An 18,649-nucleotide genomic window follows, 5' to 3' on the forward strand; every position below is an offset into this window, starting at 1 on the left:
ATTACTGTAACTTATATGTCACCTCCCAGGAGAATTTGCATGCTCCTTCCTTATTCTGTGGCATTCACCACTCAACTCTACCCTAAAATGACTGACCTACTTTACTGTGGACCATCTTGCTTGACCAAGGTTCAGGACGAGTAGAATTATGCTGTGCTCCCCGGGATAGGGGTTAGATTGTTCGGACAGATATTCTAGTAGGTGTATGGCACTATCTTATTGGTGTTTTAATTTTCCCTAATGGCTGGAGATACTGGGGGCAGGGGGAGGGGCCTCATTGACAAGTCTTCCTGTATGAACAATGTGTGACATTTCTTACCTCACTCTTTAATTAATGCCATTTCTATTTAATTTGGGATAAAGGAGGCAGGGTTGAACCACTGAAGTCACCTATTGGGTTTTTAAAAAAGATTTATTTTCTTTGTGTATGAATGTTTTGCCTGCATGTATGTCTGTGCACCCACTGCATGTGTCTGTAGTGCTCACAGAAGTCAGAAGAGGGCCACAGATCCCCCGGAACAGATGGCTGTGATCCACCATGTGGGCGCTGGGAACTGAGTCCAGGTCTTCTGCAAGAGCATCAAGTGCTCTTAGCCACTGAGCCGTCTCTCCAGCCCCAAAGTAACCAGCTTTATCCTCGGACTCCCAAGTCACAAAGTCTCATCTGATTCTGTGTGTGTCTTTGCTGGCTCTAAATAACATGTCGCTCAAAGAAAAATTTGCCCTTGATGATGACTCGTGGCTTTATTCGGTTGATAAAAACTGGGTTAATGTGATGTCAGTGGACGAATCTCTAGTATGAGAAAGCGCATACATGCCTGAAGGGGGGAAAGAAATGAGGTAAGTCATTGTGGGAGTCTTCACTTTAGTATAAATGGTGTCTTTAACCTGCAGCTCGTTCTAAGGTGATGTTCAAGAAAACCATAGAACATGTTTGGTTGAGTGACAGCCCCTCACAGACACCATAGAAGCTTACATTTGTCAACCATCTACTCGTGGAGGTGAGAAATACTATGTTTTTCAGTTACTGCTGGGAAGTAAAATGACCTAGACTTCAACTTAGTGTATGGTCTTAAGGAAAGAGCCCTGGAAGTTGTCTGTATTTTCCTCTAACTGGCAGGGAACAAGTTAAACCAACAAATTAGATGGTGCTCAAAGCACTGTCTGGTTGGAAGCAGTGAAAACAGGAAACAAGAGGCTGGGGTAGGTACAGTTTCCAACACTTAACCTACACTTGGAATATATTCTTTTTTCTCTTTGAGAGCCTTTATTGTTTTGAGAAAGCCATATTGTTTTGAGAAATGCATGTAATTTATTTTGAGCACACCCTCCCCATTCTTTAACTTCAACTTGTCCAGGTCCTTCGTTTTCCCTACCAATTTCATGTGCTCTGTTTTAAAATCCACTGCGTTCATTGTGTACTCTCTGTGTGTGCAGGGGTATAGGGCCATCTGCTGCACTTGGGTAGTGTTACAATTTGAATGAGAGTGTCCCCCATAGACCCCTGGCATTTGAACACTTGGTCCCCAGCTGGTGGTGCTGTGTGGGGAGGAGTAGGTGCGGGCTGATGACCGGAAGTGTGTCACTGCAGGTGGGCTTTGAGAATTTCAAGACACAAGCCATTTCTAGTTCACCATCTGTTTCCCAATCATGGTTGAAGATGTGAGCTTTCCGCATCCAGTTCCTGCCACCTGCTGTCTTCTCTCTAACATCATGGACTCTAACTCTCTGGAACTATAAGCCCAAGTAAACTCCTTCTTCAATATTTACCTTGGTCATGATGTTTTGTCACAGAAATAGAAATGTAACAAAAAGATGTGGTCTCAGGAACCACCTCTCAAAGAAAACCTGACTCTTCCTCCCAGTCATTCTTGGCTAATAGCTCTTCAGCTAGGGATGAGAGGTCATAATCTCTTTCCCCGTCTATGTTAGAAGTTTAGCTGTATTGATTTTTGTGCAGTTAATGTATGCAGTAACCGCCACTATGAGTTTATGTGTGCAATAACCCCAGCATGTCCAGCATATACTGTTTTGTGGCAGATACCCACTATACCTGATTCTTTCAGTCTTTCTGTCCTGTCTCCCATGATGATCCCTGAGCTTTGAGAGGAGGAGGTATAATTTAGATGTCTCCATCAGAACTGAGTTTTCCACAGCTATCATTTAGCTGTGGTGTGTGTGTCTGTGTGTATGTGTGTGTGGTGTGTGTCTGTGTGTCTTTGTGTGTTTTGATGAGAATATAACATGAACGTAAAATGCTATCAAGTATGACACAACTTAACTTGTAGCACCACATGTCTCTTCTACTTCCTTCTCCATGTTCCATTCTTACCCCAAGAGTACTGTGACTCTGTGATGTTTACATTCCCAGTAGCCATCAATATGTGAATGCCGGAGGGAACAGTACTTTCCCAACATCATGACGTGTCACACCTCCCTCCCCCAGGTTTGTTTAGAAAATAATAGGTGTTCATCATTGAATGTAAGCACACCATCCCATGCCCTCAGTAGCTGGCATAAGAGGGGTGAGTCTCCAGTAAGGATTTAGCTAGGGCTGGTCTACCATACCCCTTAACCCCAGGGCCTTGATAATCAATGCTATGGGGTATGTCTGTGTGTATGTCTGTGGTGTGTGTGCGGGGGGAGGCGTATGTGTCTGTGTGTATATGTGTCTGTGTGTGTATGTGTCTGTGTGTGTATGTGAATGTGTCTGTGTGTGTGATGTGTATGGTATGTGTGTCTGTGTGTATGTGTATGTGGTGTGTGTCTGTGTGTGTCTTTGTGTGTATGTCTGTACGTGTATGTGTCTGTGTCTGTGTGTATGTGTATGTGGTGTGTGTCTGTGTGTGTCTTTGTGTGTATGTCTGTACGTGTATGTGTCTATGTGTCTGTGTGTATTTGTATGTGGTGTGTGTCTGTGTGTGTCTTTGTGTGTATGTCTGTACATGTATGTGTCTATGTGTCTGTGTGTATGTGTATGTGGTGTGTGTCTGTGTGTGTCTTTGTGTGTATGTCTGTACGTGTATGTGTCTATGTGTCTGTGTGTATGTGTATGTGGTGTGTGTCTGTGTGTGTCTTTGTGTATATGTCTGTACGTGTATGTGTCTATGTGTCTGTGTGTATGTGTATGTGGTGTGTGTCTGTGTGTGTCTTTGTGTGTATGTCTGTACGTGTATGTGTCTATGTGTCTGTGTGTGTATATGTCTGTGGTGTATGTGTGTGTGGTGTGTCTGTCTGTGTGTGTGTGTGTGTGTGTGTGTGTGTGTGTGTGTGTCTATAACCACTAAATCCTCAGCATTGCCTTATCAGCCTGACCATAATCCAGAGGAAGTCAAATGCACAGCCAGCTGGTACTGTTATCTTAATAATTATTATTGGATTCTCTTTGTATTCATAATCTCCCATCTTACCTCTTTTATGTTCTTTGGCTATATTGTAACTCACCTCTGTGCTGTAGTATGTTGAAAGGCCTTAAGCATTTCGGCTTGGTAACAATATCTGAAGAGTTTTGCTGCACAAGAGAACACCAAAATAGTTTATGTTAGGTAACTGGTTGGAAGTCAGCAGAATCTGAGATCATTGAGGCTTGGCCCCGCGTTTGTAATCAGTTTGAGATCCACTTCCTGTATTCCTGCTAGTGCAGTAATTTAAGGAACTATTATTAAGAAGGAAAAAAAAGCATTATAATTATTAGTCCTTCTCCTCCCCACTCCCACCCCCCACAAGACAGGGTTTCTCTGTGGGTAGTTTTGGCTGTCCTGGAACTCACTCTGTAGACCAGGCTGGCCTGGAACTCACAGAGATCCACTTGGCTCTGCCTCCTGAGTGCTGGGATTAAAGGCATATGCCACCTCTGCCAGGCCCAAAATTTTATATATATAAGTATAAATACACACACACACACACACACACACACACACACACACACACACACACACACACACACATATATAACCAAGGAGAAAGTGGAGGTAGTTTTATTTTGGCTCATCAAGGAAGGATATTTCCACATACAAAGGGACAGCTGTTTTTGTAGACTTATTTTAATTTTTCAATGACTCATTCTAATCTGCTCGATAGCATGATTTCAGTGTTTGGCAGTGTTGTTTTGGTTGGGTTTGGTTTTTGAAACATGGTCTCACTGCAGCTCTGACTAGCCTGGAAGACATAGAGAGCCCCTGCCCCTGCCCCTGCCCCCGCCCCCGCCCCCGCCCCCGCCCCTGCCTCTGCCATGCCGGGATGACATTAAGGACATACACTGCCACACCCAGCTGCTGCATGATCAAAGAGCAGAATTTGAGTAGTGTCTCTGTGGTAAATCGTGGCTTTATGGAAAATAAGAATACCAGTTGGGCTTGCTGGTCACTTTGTAATCTTTCTTCTTATGTTTTACAGTCCTTGGCTAAGAAAAGGCCCATCTAGAAAGCTATCTGTCCCAGCAACTTTATGTCAACAGTACAAAGCCCGCATTAGCATGTAGACTGGCACAGTGGTCCCTTTGGCTGTTGTACATCCTTCCCCTCAAATGATTAAGGCCTACATTATGGCCTCTCTGGCCATTGTCTATTCTTACCCTGGTAGAGTATTTTCTTCAACAATGGTCTCTCTGTCTGCTGTCTACCCTCAGCCCACAATGGTCCTCCACAATGATCTCTCCTACCATTGACCACTCTCACGCTTGAGGGTGCCTTGTCTTATTCCTTCATAAAGTCTGCCTGTCTCAGTGTTTCATCTTGTGATACTCAATGTTACGAACAACCTTTTATTCTGTGTTCATAATCTCCGATTCTCGTTTAAGAATACAGAATACTTGTTCATGTATTCCTTTGTCTGCTTTCGTTAAAGTACACTTGAGTTTATTCCCAAATGAATTTGGTGTTTCTGTATCTTTACAACTTCCAGGAATCAACTAGAAAGTGGCTTTGAAGGAAACACTATCCCTTTTCTTTTTTTTTCTTTTTTAAAAGTGTTTTTATTTATTTAATGTATGAGTGCTCTGCTGCATATGCATAGGCCTACCTAAAGAGGGCATCAGATTTCCCCTAAAGATGGTTGTGAGCCACCATGTGGTTGCTGGGAATTGAACTCATGACCTTGGAAGAGCCGCCATTGCTCTTAACTTCTGAGCCATCTCTCCAGCCCTGCTCTTAACCACTGATCCATCTCTCCAACCCAACACTATCCCTTTCCATGGCCATGTTTATACTTCCATAATTTGTACATTTGCCACTAGAAGAAGAACTGAAAAAATTAATATTAATATTCATTGTAAAAACAAAATAACCCCTGGTACAGTGTTGCCTTACTTTTGTACAACTTAGCATTCAGTTCTGGGAATAGTCAATTGCAAGTTGGTTTAAAGATTATGGAGGAGATTATGATAATTTTGAGACTGAATCATGGGGCTGGAGAGATGGTGCAGCAGTTGGAACACTTACTGTTCTTCTAGAGAAACTGAGATCAGTTCCCAGCACCCACAAGGTGGCTCACACGGATCTGTAACTGCCCACTTCTGGCCTTTGTAAGCATCAGGCATCACACCGTGTGTACACATACATGTAGTTAAAACACTCATACACATGCAATAAAAATAAATAACTATTTTTTTAAATTAAAACTGAAGCTGGGCACAGTGGCACATGCCTTTAGTCCCAGTACTTGAGGACCAAAGGCAAGCAGGTCTATGTGAGTTCAAGACCAGTTTGGCTTACAAAGTGAGTTCCAGGTCAGCCAGGGCTACATAGAGGAACTCTGTCTCCAAAAATAGGTAGGTAGGTAGGTAGGTAAGTAGATAGACAGACAGACAGATAGATTAAACTTAGTAATTAAACTGAAATAAAATGTTTCACTCAAAGAGCAAGCAATTATTAGGAAATATACATGTTAGATACTTGACATTCTTTTATAATTGTTGATACTTATTAATTCACTCATATTGAGAAGTTTTCCTTGCTAGACAGAGTTCTGGTGTTAGGAATATTGGAAGGAATGATTTCCAGTCCCATACTCATTCCACATGACATAGAAGCTAAACCAAGAAGGAAGACACAGATATGGCAATGATGCTCTCCTAAGGAACCCGTGAATGACTAGAATAGATAATTCTTGCTGAAAACACTGTTGGCATCCATCCCTCTACCACATCTTATATTTTCAATGTCCTTTCATAGATCCCTGCCTCATCCCCCTTTTCCTCCCTTGCAGTGAATTCTCGGCATTGTGACTCTAATCTATACCTGTTGCTCAAGTTCCCTTAGTCAGACTCATCCTGTGTCATGAAAACAGGTTGATCTTGCCATCTTCATTTTGATTAGGAGCCTGTCTCCTAAGGAATCCTCTCGCATCCGTTATCTCCATTCGTTTGCTTCCCAAATCCCACAATTTGAGCAAGTCCACTGCTCTTTGGTTTCATTTTTATACCTTGTCCCCTTCCTTTCCCATGTTCTTCTCACTCACAAGTCCCTAGATCTTACCTTTCTTGTTTTCAAGTATGTATACATGTATATAGCAGTGCATATGTGCACAAGCATGCAATGCTCACGGAGGCCAGACAATGCATTGAACAACCTGGAGTTGGAGTTGGAGGAATTTATGAAACACCAATATGGGGGCTGGGAACTAAACTTGGTTCTCTTTAAGAACAGTAGGAGATCTTCACCCCTGAACCATTTTTTTTCCAGCCCCTATCTCCTCTGTACTTTCTAACAGTCAATCCATAAGATGGGTACTTGTTTTTTTCATTCAAATTCCCTCAGCAAATGGGGAGAAAGAGAGGGAGGGAGGGAGGAAAGGATGGAGGGAAAGAGGAAGAGAGGGAGGGAGGGACAGACAGACAGCTACCATGTTGGGTGGTTCTGATTATTGTCTTGACATCCAGAATCTGCTGGGAAGAAGGTCTCAATGAGCAATTGTCTACCTTAGATTGTCTATGTGGGATAATCTTCAATACATTAATTAATGTGACATCATTCGATGGTTAGTTCATTCAGGGGACAGTGAGCTGACCACAAGGTTATGTGCATGCGCTCTCTCTCTCTCTCTCTCTCTCTCTCTCTCTCTCTCTCTCTCTCTCTCTCTCTCTCCTGTCTCTCTTTCTCTTTCGCTCTATCTCTCTGTATCTTGCTCTGTCTTTCTCTGTCTCTCTGTCTCCCCCGCCATCTTGACTTCAATGTAACAAATGACCTGGAACCGAGAGCCAAGCTAGCCCTTTCTTCTCTCACTTACCCTTTCCTTTAATATTTTAGTCAAAGAAATAGGAAGTCAAACTAGGAAAATCATTTAACCGGACAACCAAAAAAAAAAATCTAATTTTTACCACCTGGCTTGAATTAAAATGGGAGGTGCCAGGGATGCAGAAGAAATAGGACTTAGGTGACAACTGCTGTTCAGTGACCTCCTTACCATCTGAAGAGTACTAACATGACATGCTAGAAACAGGAAGAAATGCTGCCAGGGCCTTGAATCTTTGCTTCTGTTTTATTTCATTTAGACATGTGTTTTCTGTCTTTGATTTCCAATGAGGAGAACCCTGCCTTCTTTCTCTGAAGGGAAGGGAGTGCTCAGCCTCATTTTTTTCACTGATGTGTAATCTTTTCTGTAACTTCCTCCTTTTCCAGATGCTACACACTAACTTCATACCTTCTGGTCCCCAGGATCTGAGTTCAAGACATAATATTAAAACCACAGAATGTAAGAACTTCTCTGAGCCACCATGGAACTTTCCTAAGACCTACAGCCAATGCAATACAAGTCAAAGTACAGTGACCGAGATGGGCTACTGTTCCTTACATTCATAGCAGCATTTTCTATTATGACATGAAGACCAAGGAAGCCCTATGATGATTTCCTCATTGAGTTGTGCTTTATTTTATTTTTATTTTATTTTATTTTATTTTATGTGTGTGTCTAGGTGTGGGTATGCCACATATGTATGGACGCCCATAAAGGCTAAAAGAGTTATGATATTATGAGGTGCCTAAGGTAGTTGCTGGGGACTGAACTTAGGACCTTGAGAAGAACAGCAAGTGCTCAGAACCACCTCCACAGCCCATTATTTTGTTTTTATTGCTTTTGTTTCCTTTCATATATATTGCCCAAGATAGACCAAACTTCTTATGTTTTAAGAGCCAGCCTTAAACTCCTGATCTTCTTGCCTACACCTCCCTAAACACTGGAATTATAATTATTATCTTAATTACTGTTCTACTGCTGTGAAGAGACACCATGACCAAGGCAATTCTTATTTTTAAAAAAAGGCATTTAATTGAGGACTTGCTTACAGTTTTAGAAGGTTCATCTATTATCATCATGACAGAGGGCATGAAAGCAGCCAGACAAGCAAGATGCTAGAGGAATAGCTGAGAGCTATATCCTGATCCACAGATAGATAGATAGATAGATAGATAGATAGATAGATAGAGAGAGAGAGAGAGAGAGAGAGAGAGATACATACATACATACATACATACATAGACAGACAGACAGACAGACAGACAGACAGACAGACTAGGTAGTTTTTGAAGCCTACCCCCAGTGACATGCCTCCTCCAACAAGGCCACACCCCCAATCCTTCTAATCCATTCAAACAGTTCCACTCCCTAGTGACTAAGCATCCAAACATATGAGCTTTTGAGGACCATTCTTATTAAAGCCACCATAGTTGTGTACCACACACTTTTGAAAAAACCTATTGCTTCTTCTATTTAAAAAACTCTCTGAACACTCATGTAAGTTTGAATACAATCAAGTTAGTTGGCTTTTTATCAAATACAGATGTCTCAACTTTAGCACCTTTCTGAAAAGTCCTTCATTCATTATTGAAAGGCAAAAATTTAAAATAACATTGAAAGTAGAAAATGCATGTGTGTGTATGATATGCTATATCACACTGTCCTCGTGAGCATTTTTGTAGAAAGAATGAGACAGAAATGCACTTCCCACCCTACCCCAACTTTATCCCATCTATGTAAATTCCTCAAGTTTAGGAATATAGACCTAAATGCTGAGACTATCAGGGACCAAAATAAACAGTGTTGAAAAAAGTTGGGGGTGAGAGATAAGCAGATGTGGGAAGAGAAAAGAGCCCCCCAGCCCCCAGTCCTACTGGTTGAGAATCAAAGGCTTTTATGAATAAAGTTATGAATGACATTTACAGGCTTTATGTATACTAAAGATTCTTTTAACTTTTTTAACCTCTGTTTTTATCTCACCTAAGTAGTATACCTCAAAGACTATTTTATCATGTTCTTTGCTAAAGAGAAAAAGGAAAACTTACCTAATTTTACCTAATTTTTAAGTTTTTTTGTACAATATAACTCCAAAGTCACCAAAATTGAACACATACCTATTACTAAGACACTACCATGTGACTCACTTGAGAAGCTGCCCTACTGTAACTATCGCCCTTTAGCTCCCCCTCCCCCTTTCTTAAAGCCTATGCTTAAATCTGCACTAACATATTTTCTTACTAAATTTCTTGTTTCATACTGACTTGCCTTGACTTTCTATTCTGCTTTCTGTGTGAGGAATGTCAGCATAATATACAGCAGAAGATGCCTCTGAACGCATTGGCCTGCTACCAGCAAGCCTAATACAGCACCATAGATCTCGTGGGTTTTGAACATGCATACGAATTTGCCCAGGCCCTCCTTGCTCTATAGTTCTTTCTTTGGCTATCAACCCAAGCCAGACACCATGCCAAGTAATGATGATGGGAAACAAGGGCCCTCCATAAACAAGCTTGACACAGATGACATACAGGGACAAAATACGAAACTGGTACTTTATGTATCATAGTCGATGGTCATTACCTTTGATGTTTGCTTCCATGAACTTAATGAAGTCAACTTGTTGGACAGAAGTTGCCGCATCTGTCAGGGGCATAGAAAAAGTAGCAGAGAGAGAAAAATGATTGGGTATCAACATTCTAAGGAGAAGCACCCTTTGAAATGGTTGCTTAGCAACATCACTCCTAGACCATTAGCATAAATATCTAATAGACTGTTCTCTCTTTGTAGAAGCAAAACTAGAACTGAATAGAAAGCAATGGAATCAAACAAATGTAGTAATCCATGAGCATCCTGCAATAATTGCTGGAGTAAAGTTTATCAGTGAAGGAAAGGGTTTCTTAACCATGTGTCTGGTAGGAACATGGCAAACATGTAAATGGGAGTCAATATATGGCAAATGAGTTAGCAATGAAATCTTTTCTATTTTTAATATTTGTTTATTTATTATTTTCTGTGTATGGGTTGTTTTTCTCCTACATGTTTATTTATTATTTGTTTATTTATTATTTTCTGTGTATGGGTTGTTTTTCTCCTACATGTATGTCTATATGCCATGTGTATGACTGGTGTCTATAAAAGTCTGAAAACGCATCTGGTCCCCTGAAATGGGAGTTACAGATGATTGTAAGTCACCGTGTGGGTACTGGGACCTAAACCCAGAGCCCCTGCTAAAGGATCCAGCCCCAACAATTAAATTTTTTTTGTTTTCATGCTAAAATATCAATTATTGCCTTTATCTATTGACATGATTACTTGCTGCTTGGGAGGAAACATGAAACATAGTTCTCTGAAATTTTTTTCTATTTATCTCTCAGTAAAACTAACAGTCTCAAAAAAAAAAAACTAACAGTCTCTCATTGGGGATTTTATTAACATGAGAAACTACTTAGCACCCACTAGCATAGAAATGTGAGGATCATATTCTTTCTACACATTTTACATAAATGGGCAAAGGGATTCAAGGTACAAAATAGAATGATTCCCTTGGAAAGCAAATTAGGAAGAAATTTTGCTTGTTTGTTTGATTGCTTGTCTGTCTATTTGCTTGAATTCTTGCTTTTGAGACAGAGCATCAAAACTCTAGCTGGTCTGAAACTCTCTGTGTATTACAAGATAGCCTGGCATTATAATCCTCCTGCCTCAGCCTTCTGATGCTATGGTGTTCCCTTGTGGTTGCATCTACATGGCTTTATCAGCAGGGATCACTTAGTTTTCTTCTGAATGAGTCTGCCTTTTGCCAAATTTTACTACCTAAGTACCCATAGTGTATATAACAAAGGTCTTGGCACTAAAGGGGAAGTCTTTATGTTTGTGGATGGGAGGAGTAAATATACACATACCTTGTTATCCAAGAGAATTCCAAAACAGAAGATGAAAAATCCCTTTGACAAGAACCAAAAGCAAAGAGTAAATTGTGTATGTATTATATTGTATTTTCTTTTCCAGATAAGAAGTCGTCTATATACTATATGATACAATTCTATTACAATGTTAATGCCTAATGCTCTTTTACAACCTAATGCTCTGTTAATTCCCCCACCACATCCCTGCTTGGGAGGTAAGGCCTCATTCTATAACCTAGACTAGCCTGAAACATGTTAAATAGGCCAGGCCGGCCTCAAACTTGCGATTCTCCTGCCTCTGCCCCATGAATGCTGGGGTGACAAACATGTACTATATGCTCAGCATGAACTTGTTTTCCTGCCTGCTCTTCTACTGGACTATAGGTTTCTAGAAGGCAATAATGGTGTGAACTCATCAGTGCCCAGCACATAACAAAGTGCTCATAGACTGTATTTCATGAGTGTGTTAATGAGCAAATGATTGAATGAAGTTGTAAACTCGTGTGAGAGACTTCATTCTCTGTGGTGGTGTCATTCAAAGCTCCACACAGCACCCAATGGCTGCAGCATCTTAGCCTTTCTTTCGACCAGGTATTTAATAAGCATCCATCATGTACCTGAGATGACAACAGGTACTGAGGTTCAGCACCCGATAGCCATAAAGAAGAAGGTGGACTCCAGGAGTCACCTTCTATTCAAGTGTGTCCCTTGGAAAATCTCATCTAAGGCAAACAGCATGCTACTCACAAGTCTGCCCATCCTAGAGCTCTCAAGACTTGTCTCCATTGGGTGCATGGTCTCCGTGACAACCTGCCCATTTACTGCTGTGTAGACTGGTTCAATGCCTTTAAGAAATTCTAGGCCTTTACTGAGTAGGAGGCACTGGGTCAGGTGCTAAATTATATCTTGTAATCCTCAAAAATTGCTCTATAAGTGTTACTGTGATCCCCGCTCATCATCTGGGAGAACTGACAGATGGAGAGATTAAGCATACAGTTGGTATTTGAAAAAAACCACACTTGACTCAAGAATCCAGAAGTGAGACTACAGTTCCCATGACTCATTGCTCCAGGTGGTCTGGCCTTATCTGCAATAAACCATGATGGAAGACTCTTCCAGACACATAAAAACCTAAGGATTAGTTTTTCCATTTATTCTGAACACTTTTTTGACTGCCAAACATAAAAGCCATCTTTAATACTAAGGATTGGCAAACTCTGTGTGTGTGTGTGTGTGTGTGTGTGTGTGTGTGTGTGTGTGTGTGTGTGTGTGTTTTGAGTAAATTGTGAGTCTTGGGTTTGTAAGATACATAATATCTGTTTCATCTCCTCTACTATTGGAGAGGAAAGAGCCATGGACCCTATTAATGAGCATGGTTGTGTTCCAAGAAACTGTTATTTACAAAATCTGGCTGTTGGTGTCAGGTTGCCAGCCCATGTTTATTAAATCCCAGGGACTTGCTTTGTATCATTCAAGATCAGCAAGTAATTTTGAGCTCTTTCTCTTCCTCTGCTTCTTTAGAGATATGTAGACTGAGTCAACCACAAGTGATAGTTATGTGATTGGTAGTTATGTGAACACTGATAGATCTGAGCTCCACAGTGGGTTATCTGAAACATCTAGAATTCTCTTTCAGTGTGATGTAAACTGCTGGGAAAAATGGATGGGGGTGTCTTCTCACTGTCTTGATGCACTTTCTATTGTAGACTTATTGGAGCCAAGGAGATAAGGCCATCATCATCCACCAACCCTGGTTCTCTATACTTATTCCAATAGCATGAGTATGTACTACAAATTCTTATCATTCTTACCTGGAAAGCATTAAGTAAAGCAAAAAGAACATGCCAGGCTAGATTCTGACTGTCTGCCATTGTTCCTATGCCAAAGCCCCAGGTGAGCCCTAGCAGTGGGGTCAGCACGAGAAGGCTCTTTCCCACGCGGATGGCAATGGCCTTGTCATCCTGATTGAGTCTTTCTCCAATCGCTGGCCTCCAAAGCTTCCTGAGGACCAGTAGCACCACAACCAAGTTCACAGCCACAATAGTCAATGCAGGAACAACGAATGCCAAGAGAGGTTTGCTCTTGTCAGACCAATTAAGCCAGCACACATTGTTCCTTTTGTAGTTATTGCTAGGTTGGGTGACAGCAAGGGTGATGACGGATATAAGGAGAGGGCACCCATAGCCTAGGCAGAAGCCAATAGCCATCATGGTAAGCAAGGCCGTGTGATGAAACACGAGGATGATCCGATAAGCCATCAGGATGCCGAGTACAAGCATCCAGAAGAATACGGCAAGGTAGAAAAAGTGAGTGAAGAACACCGCAGCCACACAGACTCCAGACAGGCTTGCGGAGGTGTCCACCGTGGCAGCAATGATAAACCAAACATCAGCAATTAGGAGTGACAAGGCAATGTTCACCAGGCAAATGTTGCGTGTGTAGGAGGTTTGGCTTCTTTTGGTCTGCTTCCAAAACAGAGACTCGATGATCAGGCATAAGATTAGGCTTGCAATGGAGACGCCCAGCCCTATGTATGTGATCCATTTTACCACAGGGACAGCTGAAGAGGGAACAAAGGGTGACATGAGCATGGAGAAGGAGGTCAGGTGACTACATCGGCACAGTACTGTGTCTGGAGTTTCATTAACTAGTTGGCAGCCTGCATTGCTCCATTGCAAGTAGCTAAAATCCCAAAACACACAGTGAGGCTGGCTCAGGTTTCCCTTTATTTTGGAAAAGTTCAGGAAAATTTCACTGATGGAATGGTTTTGGATAAGTGTGGATATCACAGGACCATTGGCCTGTGCATTTCCTCTCTGAGTAATGGGTAGAATGTCCCCAAAGGTCAATGAGGCCATGCTGATAATAGTCTTTGGATGCGATTTCCGAAATTGATCTGGTTCAATAAGCACATGGCCTCGGATGGGCAGAGAGGCATTTTGTTGTATCATTTCGATCTGATAGTTGTAGCCCTGTGTGCTTTGGACTTGGGTCACTGGAATCCCTTTCCAGTCAATGAATTTTCGAGAAATACTAAGAGGCAAAGCAGTGGAAGGGATGAGAGTGCTGATGTTTTCCAACGTCTCTAGCAACTGGGAGCTGGAGTCCTTTGCTTCTTGTATCAAAATTGTCCAGTTCTTTATGGAGGCTGAATCCAAGATATGATCAGCTATGTTGATGACATCCTGAAACATAAAAATCAAAGTCACTTTAGGTCTTCTGAGACAGAAGAACCAAGTGTCAAGGTTGCTCATGCTAAGTCTAAGAAAGATGGTCATAGAATTTGTGAATTAAGGATCATGGTAAAATTCATGAGTTACATTCAGTTCTATCATTCAATATATTAGAAAGGTTTGGGTAAAGAAACTTGGGGCAAAGCAGCAAACCACTGAACTGAGAACGGGACCCCTGTTGAAGGAATCAGAGAAAGAACTCGAAGAGCTTGAAGGAGCTCGAGACCCCTTATGAACAACTATGCCAAGCAACCAGAGCTTCCAGGAACTAAGCCACTACCTAAAGACTATACATGGACTGACCCTGGACTCTGACCTCATAGGTAGCAATGAATATTCTAGTAAGATCACCAGTGGAAGGGGAAGCCCTTGGTCCTACTAAGACTGAACCCCCAGTGAACGTGATTGTTGGGGGGAGGGCGGCAATGGGGGGAGGATGGGGAGGGGAACACCCATAAAGAAGGGGAAGGGGAGGGGTTAGGGGGATGTTTGCCCGGAAACCAGGAAAGGGAATAACACTCGAAATGTAAATAAGAAATACTCAAGTTAATAAAAAGAAAGAAAGAAAGAAAGAAAGAAACTTGGGGCAAGATGATAGGGTATCTCAGTGGATAAAGGTACCTGTTCCAATCCTAGTGACCTGAGTTCAATTCCCAGAACCCAGATGGTTGAAGGAGAGAGCTGATTACCACAAATTGCCCTCTGGTATCCTTACATATGCTGTTGAATGTATGTAGGCACCACACACACACACACACACACACACACACATACACACACACACACACACACACACACACACACACACACACACACACACACACACACTATAATGTTCTTTTAAGTTAGGTTTAGAGTGGTCACCCTAAGCCATCTGCAATCACAGTGAGGTTTTACTTCAGTGTGGATGAATATGCATCCCATAATACACAGGAGTGCATTTTTTTAACTCTGAGATGGGAAAGGTGAATATGTTATGGCCCCAGGACAGAAGCATGACATTCAACAACTTCCCCATTTTGTTCCCTTAGCTAACATTAGAATTTGTTTTATCTTATTATACTTTATTTTATTATTATCTCTTAAAAGTGTGGGAGAAGTCCTGACGGGAAGAGAGGTGGGGAGGAACTGGAAGGCGTAGAGGAAGGGGAAACTAACCAGGATTCCGTGTATAAACAACAACAAATATTTTTGATTAAAAAAAGAACTTGTAAATTCATGCCATGGATGCTCAAATTTTAATTCATGTGTTTTGATTGTTGTTTACTGCATAACAATATTCAATGGTGATCCTTAAGAACGTGTAGTTTTGGGGCTGGAGAGATGGCTCAGTGGCTAAGAGCACTGTCTGCTCTTCCAGAGGTCCTGAGTTCAATTCCCAGCAACCACATGGTGGCTCACAACCATCTATAATCATGTCTGGTGCCCTCTTCTGGCCTGCAGGCGCATACACGCAGGCAGAAAGCTGTATGATGTATATAAATAAAACATAATAAATAAATGTTTAAAAAAAAAGAACGTGTAGTTTTGAATTGTTAGCTGGAAAGATGGCTAAGACGATGAGAACATTTACTGCTTTTTCAGAGGATCTAAGTTTGGCCTCAAATTCACAACCTTCCTACCTCAGCCTCCCAAGTGCTAGAATTATAGACTGTGCCACCAGGTCTTGAACTGCCAATGTTTTTTGAAAATATATATTTTTCATAAAATATACTCTGATTACTGTTTCCCTTTACCCAGTCTCCCACAACCTCTGCCCCCACTCAAATCTACCCCCTTTATTTCTCATTAGAAAACAATCAGGCATCTAAATATCAATAAGAAAGAAAGAACGAAAGAAAGAAAGAAAGAAAGAAAGAAAAGAAAAGAAACTAGAATAGCACAAAACAAGAAAATAAACAGAAAAAAAACAAGAAAAATCACAAGAAACGTATACAGACATAGATGCACATGCATTTGCACACATAGAAATTCTATAAAACCACAAAATTGGAAGCCATAATATATGCTCAAAGGATCTGTAAGGAGAAACAAGAGAGGCCTGGCAAAGCATTATGAGGCAAAGAACCTCCAAAAATGCCACTGGCTTCATTTTGCTTTGGCCATTTCTAGTGTAGGGCATGAGGCCTGCCCTTAAGACTGGGTTGTGTCCCCAGTGAGATTCTGTGGAAGAAAGCATATTGGTTGCTTTAGTAGTAGAATAAATATCCAAACTGAACCAGCCAAGAGGAAAGAGTTTATAATTGTTCACTGTACACAATGAACACATAGGATCAAAAGTCTAAATTGAAATCTGCCCATGAACGGGATGCTTGGGAAGGTCCAGGAGGTAAGCTTTTGCACTGTTGAACATGGGCATTCATATTTCTTCTCCTCCAAGATCCCAAACTTAGTATTGAATCTTGGGCCCAACACCTGCCAGGTCAACACCCTCATACTAAGCTACATACAGCCCCACTGTAATTCTTTATATACTATGTGGTTCATTATATGCTTTGCATTAATTATATACTATGGAAAAGCCAATAAAACTCACATGGGGACCATCACATGGATTCTGTTTTTATCAAAAGATTTCCCATCATCCAGGCTCTTAGTACGCCTCCTACAAGATATAGCATTTGAAGTGAGACCTTCAATCTGGGTGAAGTTGTACATGTCTGTATTCCCAGCACTCCCAAGGCTAAACCAGGATGTTTTCCAGGAGTTCAAGGCTATCCTGGCCTGTGCGTGCATGCCAAGCCAGCCAGAGCTGCACTGTGAGAGCCAGTCTCAAAAAGCTAAAGAAAATAAGCTATAAAATAAGTAATAAAGTGAACCTTTCAAGTGAAGAAAAAGCATACCTTCAGTGTCGAATTGGATACAGCTAAAGAGTTTGCCAGTGACAGGGATGAAACGTTCCTCAGAAGTGACACCACTGAGCCTAGGTTCCCAACTGTGGTGGATGGGCTTTGCAGAATGATGGCAGAAAGATTATGCACCAAAGACGCCACACCTGCCTCCGTGATCTCGTCTGCAATCACACTGAGCTCCTGAAAATAAAAATTAATATAAATGATTAGGTTATAAGGGGGAAAACAGAAATGCTTAACATCGTTAGACTTAAATCAGATGTCTCAGCTACAGAGCAAACGGTACAGTGTATCAGAGGTAGCTTATGTAGTAGTGGGAACAATGGCTGTGGTTCAGTGATTCTTATATTCTAGACACCGTGCTTAATACGCAACAGAAATTGGTTGAATCAGCATCTAAAACACTCTTTGAAGGAAGCCATGTTATTTGAGCCATGCTATTTTAGAGCCAAGGAAGCTGGATCATGAAAATATTGTCTGAAAGGCATTTTCAAATACATCCTAATCTCAGTTACAGAAAAACAGATGAGCAAGATTTGGTGACTTTGCAAGAAGTACCCAGATAGACGTGGTTCTGCTGCTGAGCTCTGCCAGTACTAATCCTGAACGTCTTGTACAGGGTGAAAAGATAGACAGAGGGACATGTCGTGCCAATTTGACTTCTAGGCTTGGGCCAATCCCCACCCTGTCACTGGGTTTAGAATCTCACGTCTCCTTCTCAGTCCCTGTCTGCTTCTGCTATTCTAGAGTAACCTGGAAAGCAGCAAGCGGGAGTGTTTGCACAAGTTGACCCAGGATCCTGGATCCCACCCAACCTCCTTGCTCTTTTTAATTGAATACTGCTGCTCTCTGCCTGCCCTCACATCCTAGGATCAACGAATTCCAACTATCGCCATGTTTAGAACTGGGGCAAAGAAGGAGAGAGCAAGATTAGACTCCAGTGGCTACCTGCTCCTTTCTCTCAGATGAGGACAGAGAGGGCAGGAAAGGAGAAGCAACCACTCCATGGTGCTTTGACAGGTAGCCCTCTTTGGGGCTCTCTGTTGAGGGAGGAATGGCTCTGACTGAGACAGAAACACTCTATTCAACATGGATGTCGGCTATACAAGCAGTGTCTGAGCCAGTCTGCAAGACTTTTCCCGCTATGGTTTGAATTTTCCTGTTCTTGACTGGTTATCTCCTCTCTTTCTTTCTTTCTTCCTTTCTTTCTTTCCTTCTTTCTTCCTTTCTTTCTTTCTTTCTCTCTTTCCTTCTTTCTTTCTCTCTCTCTTTCTTTCCTTTCTTTTCTTTCTTTCTTTCTTCTTCTTTCTTTCAGTTGTTTTTTTAAAGCTAGAGTGAAAACCATAACATTGGACTAGGAATCAAGTGACTGTTTTTAGATTAACGTTACTGTTACCAGATGGACCACTAGCTGCTTGGTTTTTTTGTTTCC

General features: G+C 41.6%; 1 protein-coding gene across 4 annotated transcripts in view; it reads right to left on the reverse strand.

Moving 5' to 3' along the window:
• Positions 1-393: 393 nt before the first annotated feature.
• The window catches only part of Adgrf1 (adhesion G protein-coupled receptor F1), a 52,547-nt gene continuing 34,291 nt past the window's right edge, over positions 394-18,649 (reverse strand). For all 4 annotated transcript variants that reach the window (XM_063267885.1, XM_039084503.2, XM_039084502.2 and 1 more), the window contains 6 exons: positions 17,209-17,397; positions 12,944-14,317; positions 11,130-11,171; positions 9,811-9,870; positions 3,445-3,511; positions 394-818 (listed from right to left, as the gene is read on the reverse strand). In XM_063267885.1, coding sequence (XP_063123955.1) covers positions 745-818; positions 3,445-3,511; positions 9,811-9,870; positions 11,130-11,171; positions 12,944-14,317; positions 17,209-17,397 — 1,806 coding nt within the window. In that variant the 3' untranslated portion in view covers positions 394-744. The remainder of the gene's footprint in view (positions 819-3,444; positions 3,512-9,810; positions 9,871-11,129; positions 11,172-12,943; positions 14,318-17,208; positions 17,398-18,649) is intronic.

Source organism: Rattus norvegicus, chromosome 9, assembly GCF_036323735.1.
Source record: "Rattus norvegicus strain BN/NHsdMcwi chromosome 9, GRCr8, whole genome shotgun sequence".
Lineage (NCBI taxonomy): Eukaryota > Metazoa > Chordata > Mammalia > Rodentia > Muridae > Rattus > Rattus norvegicus.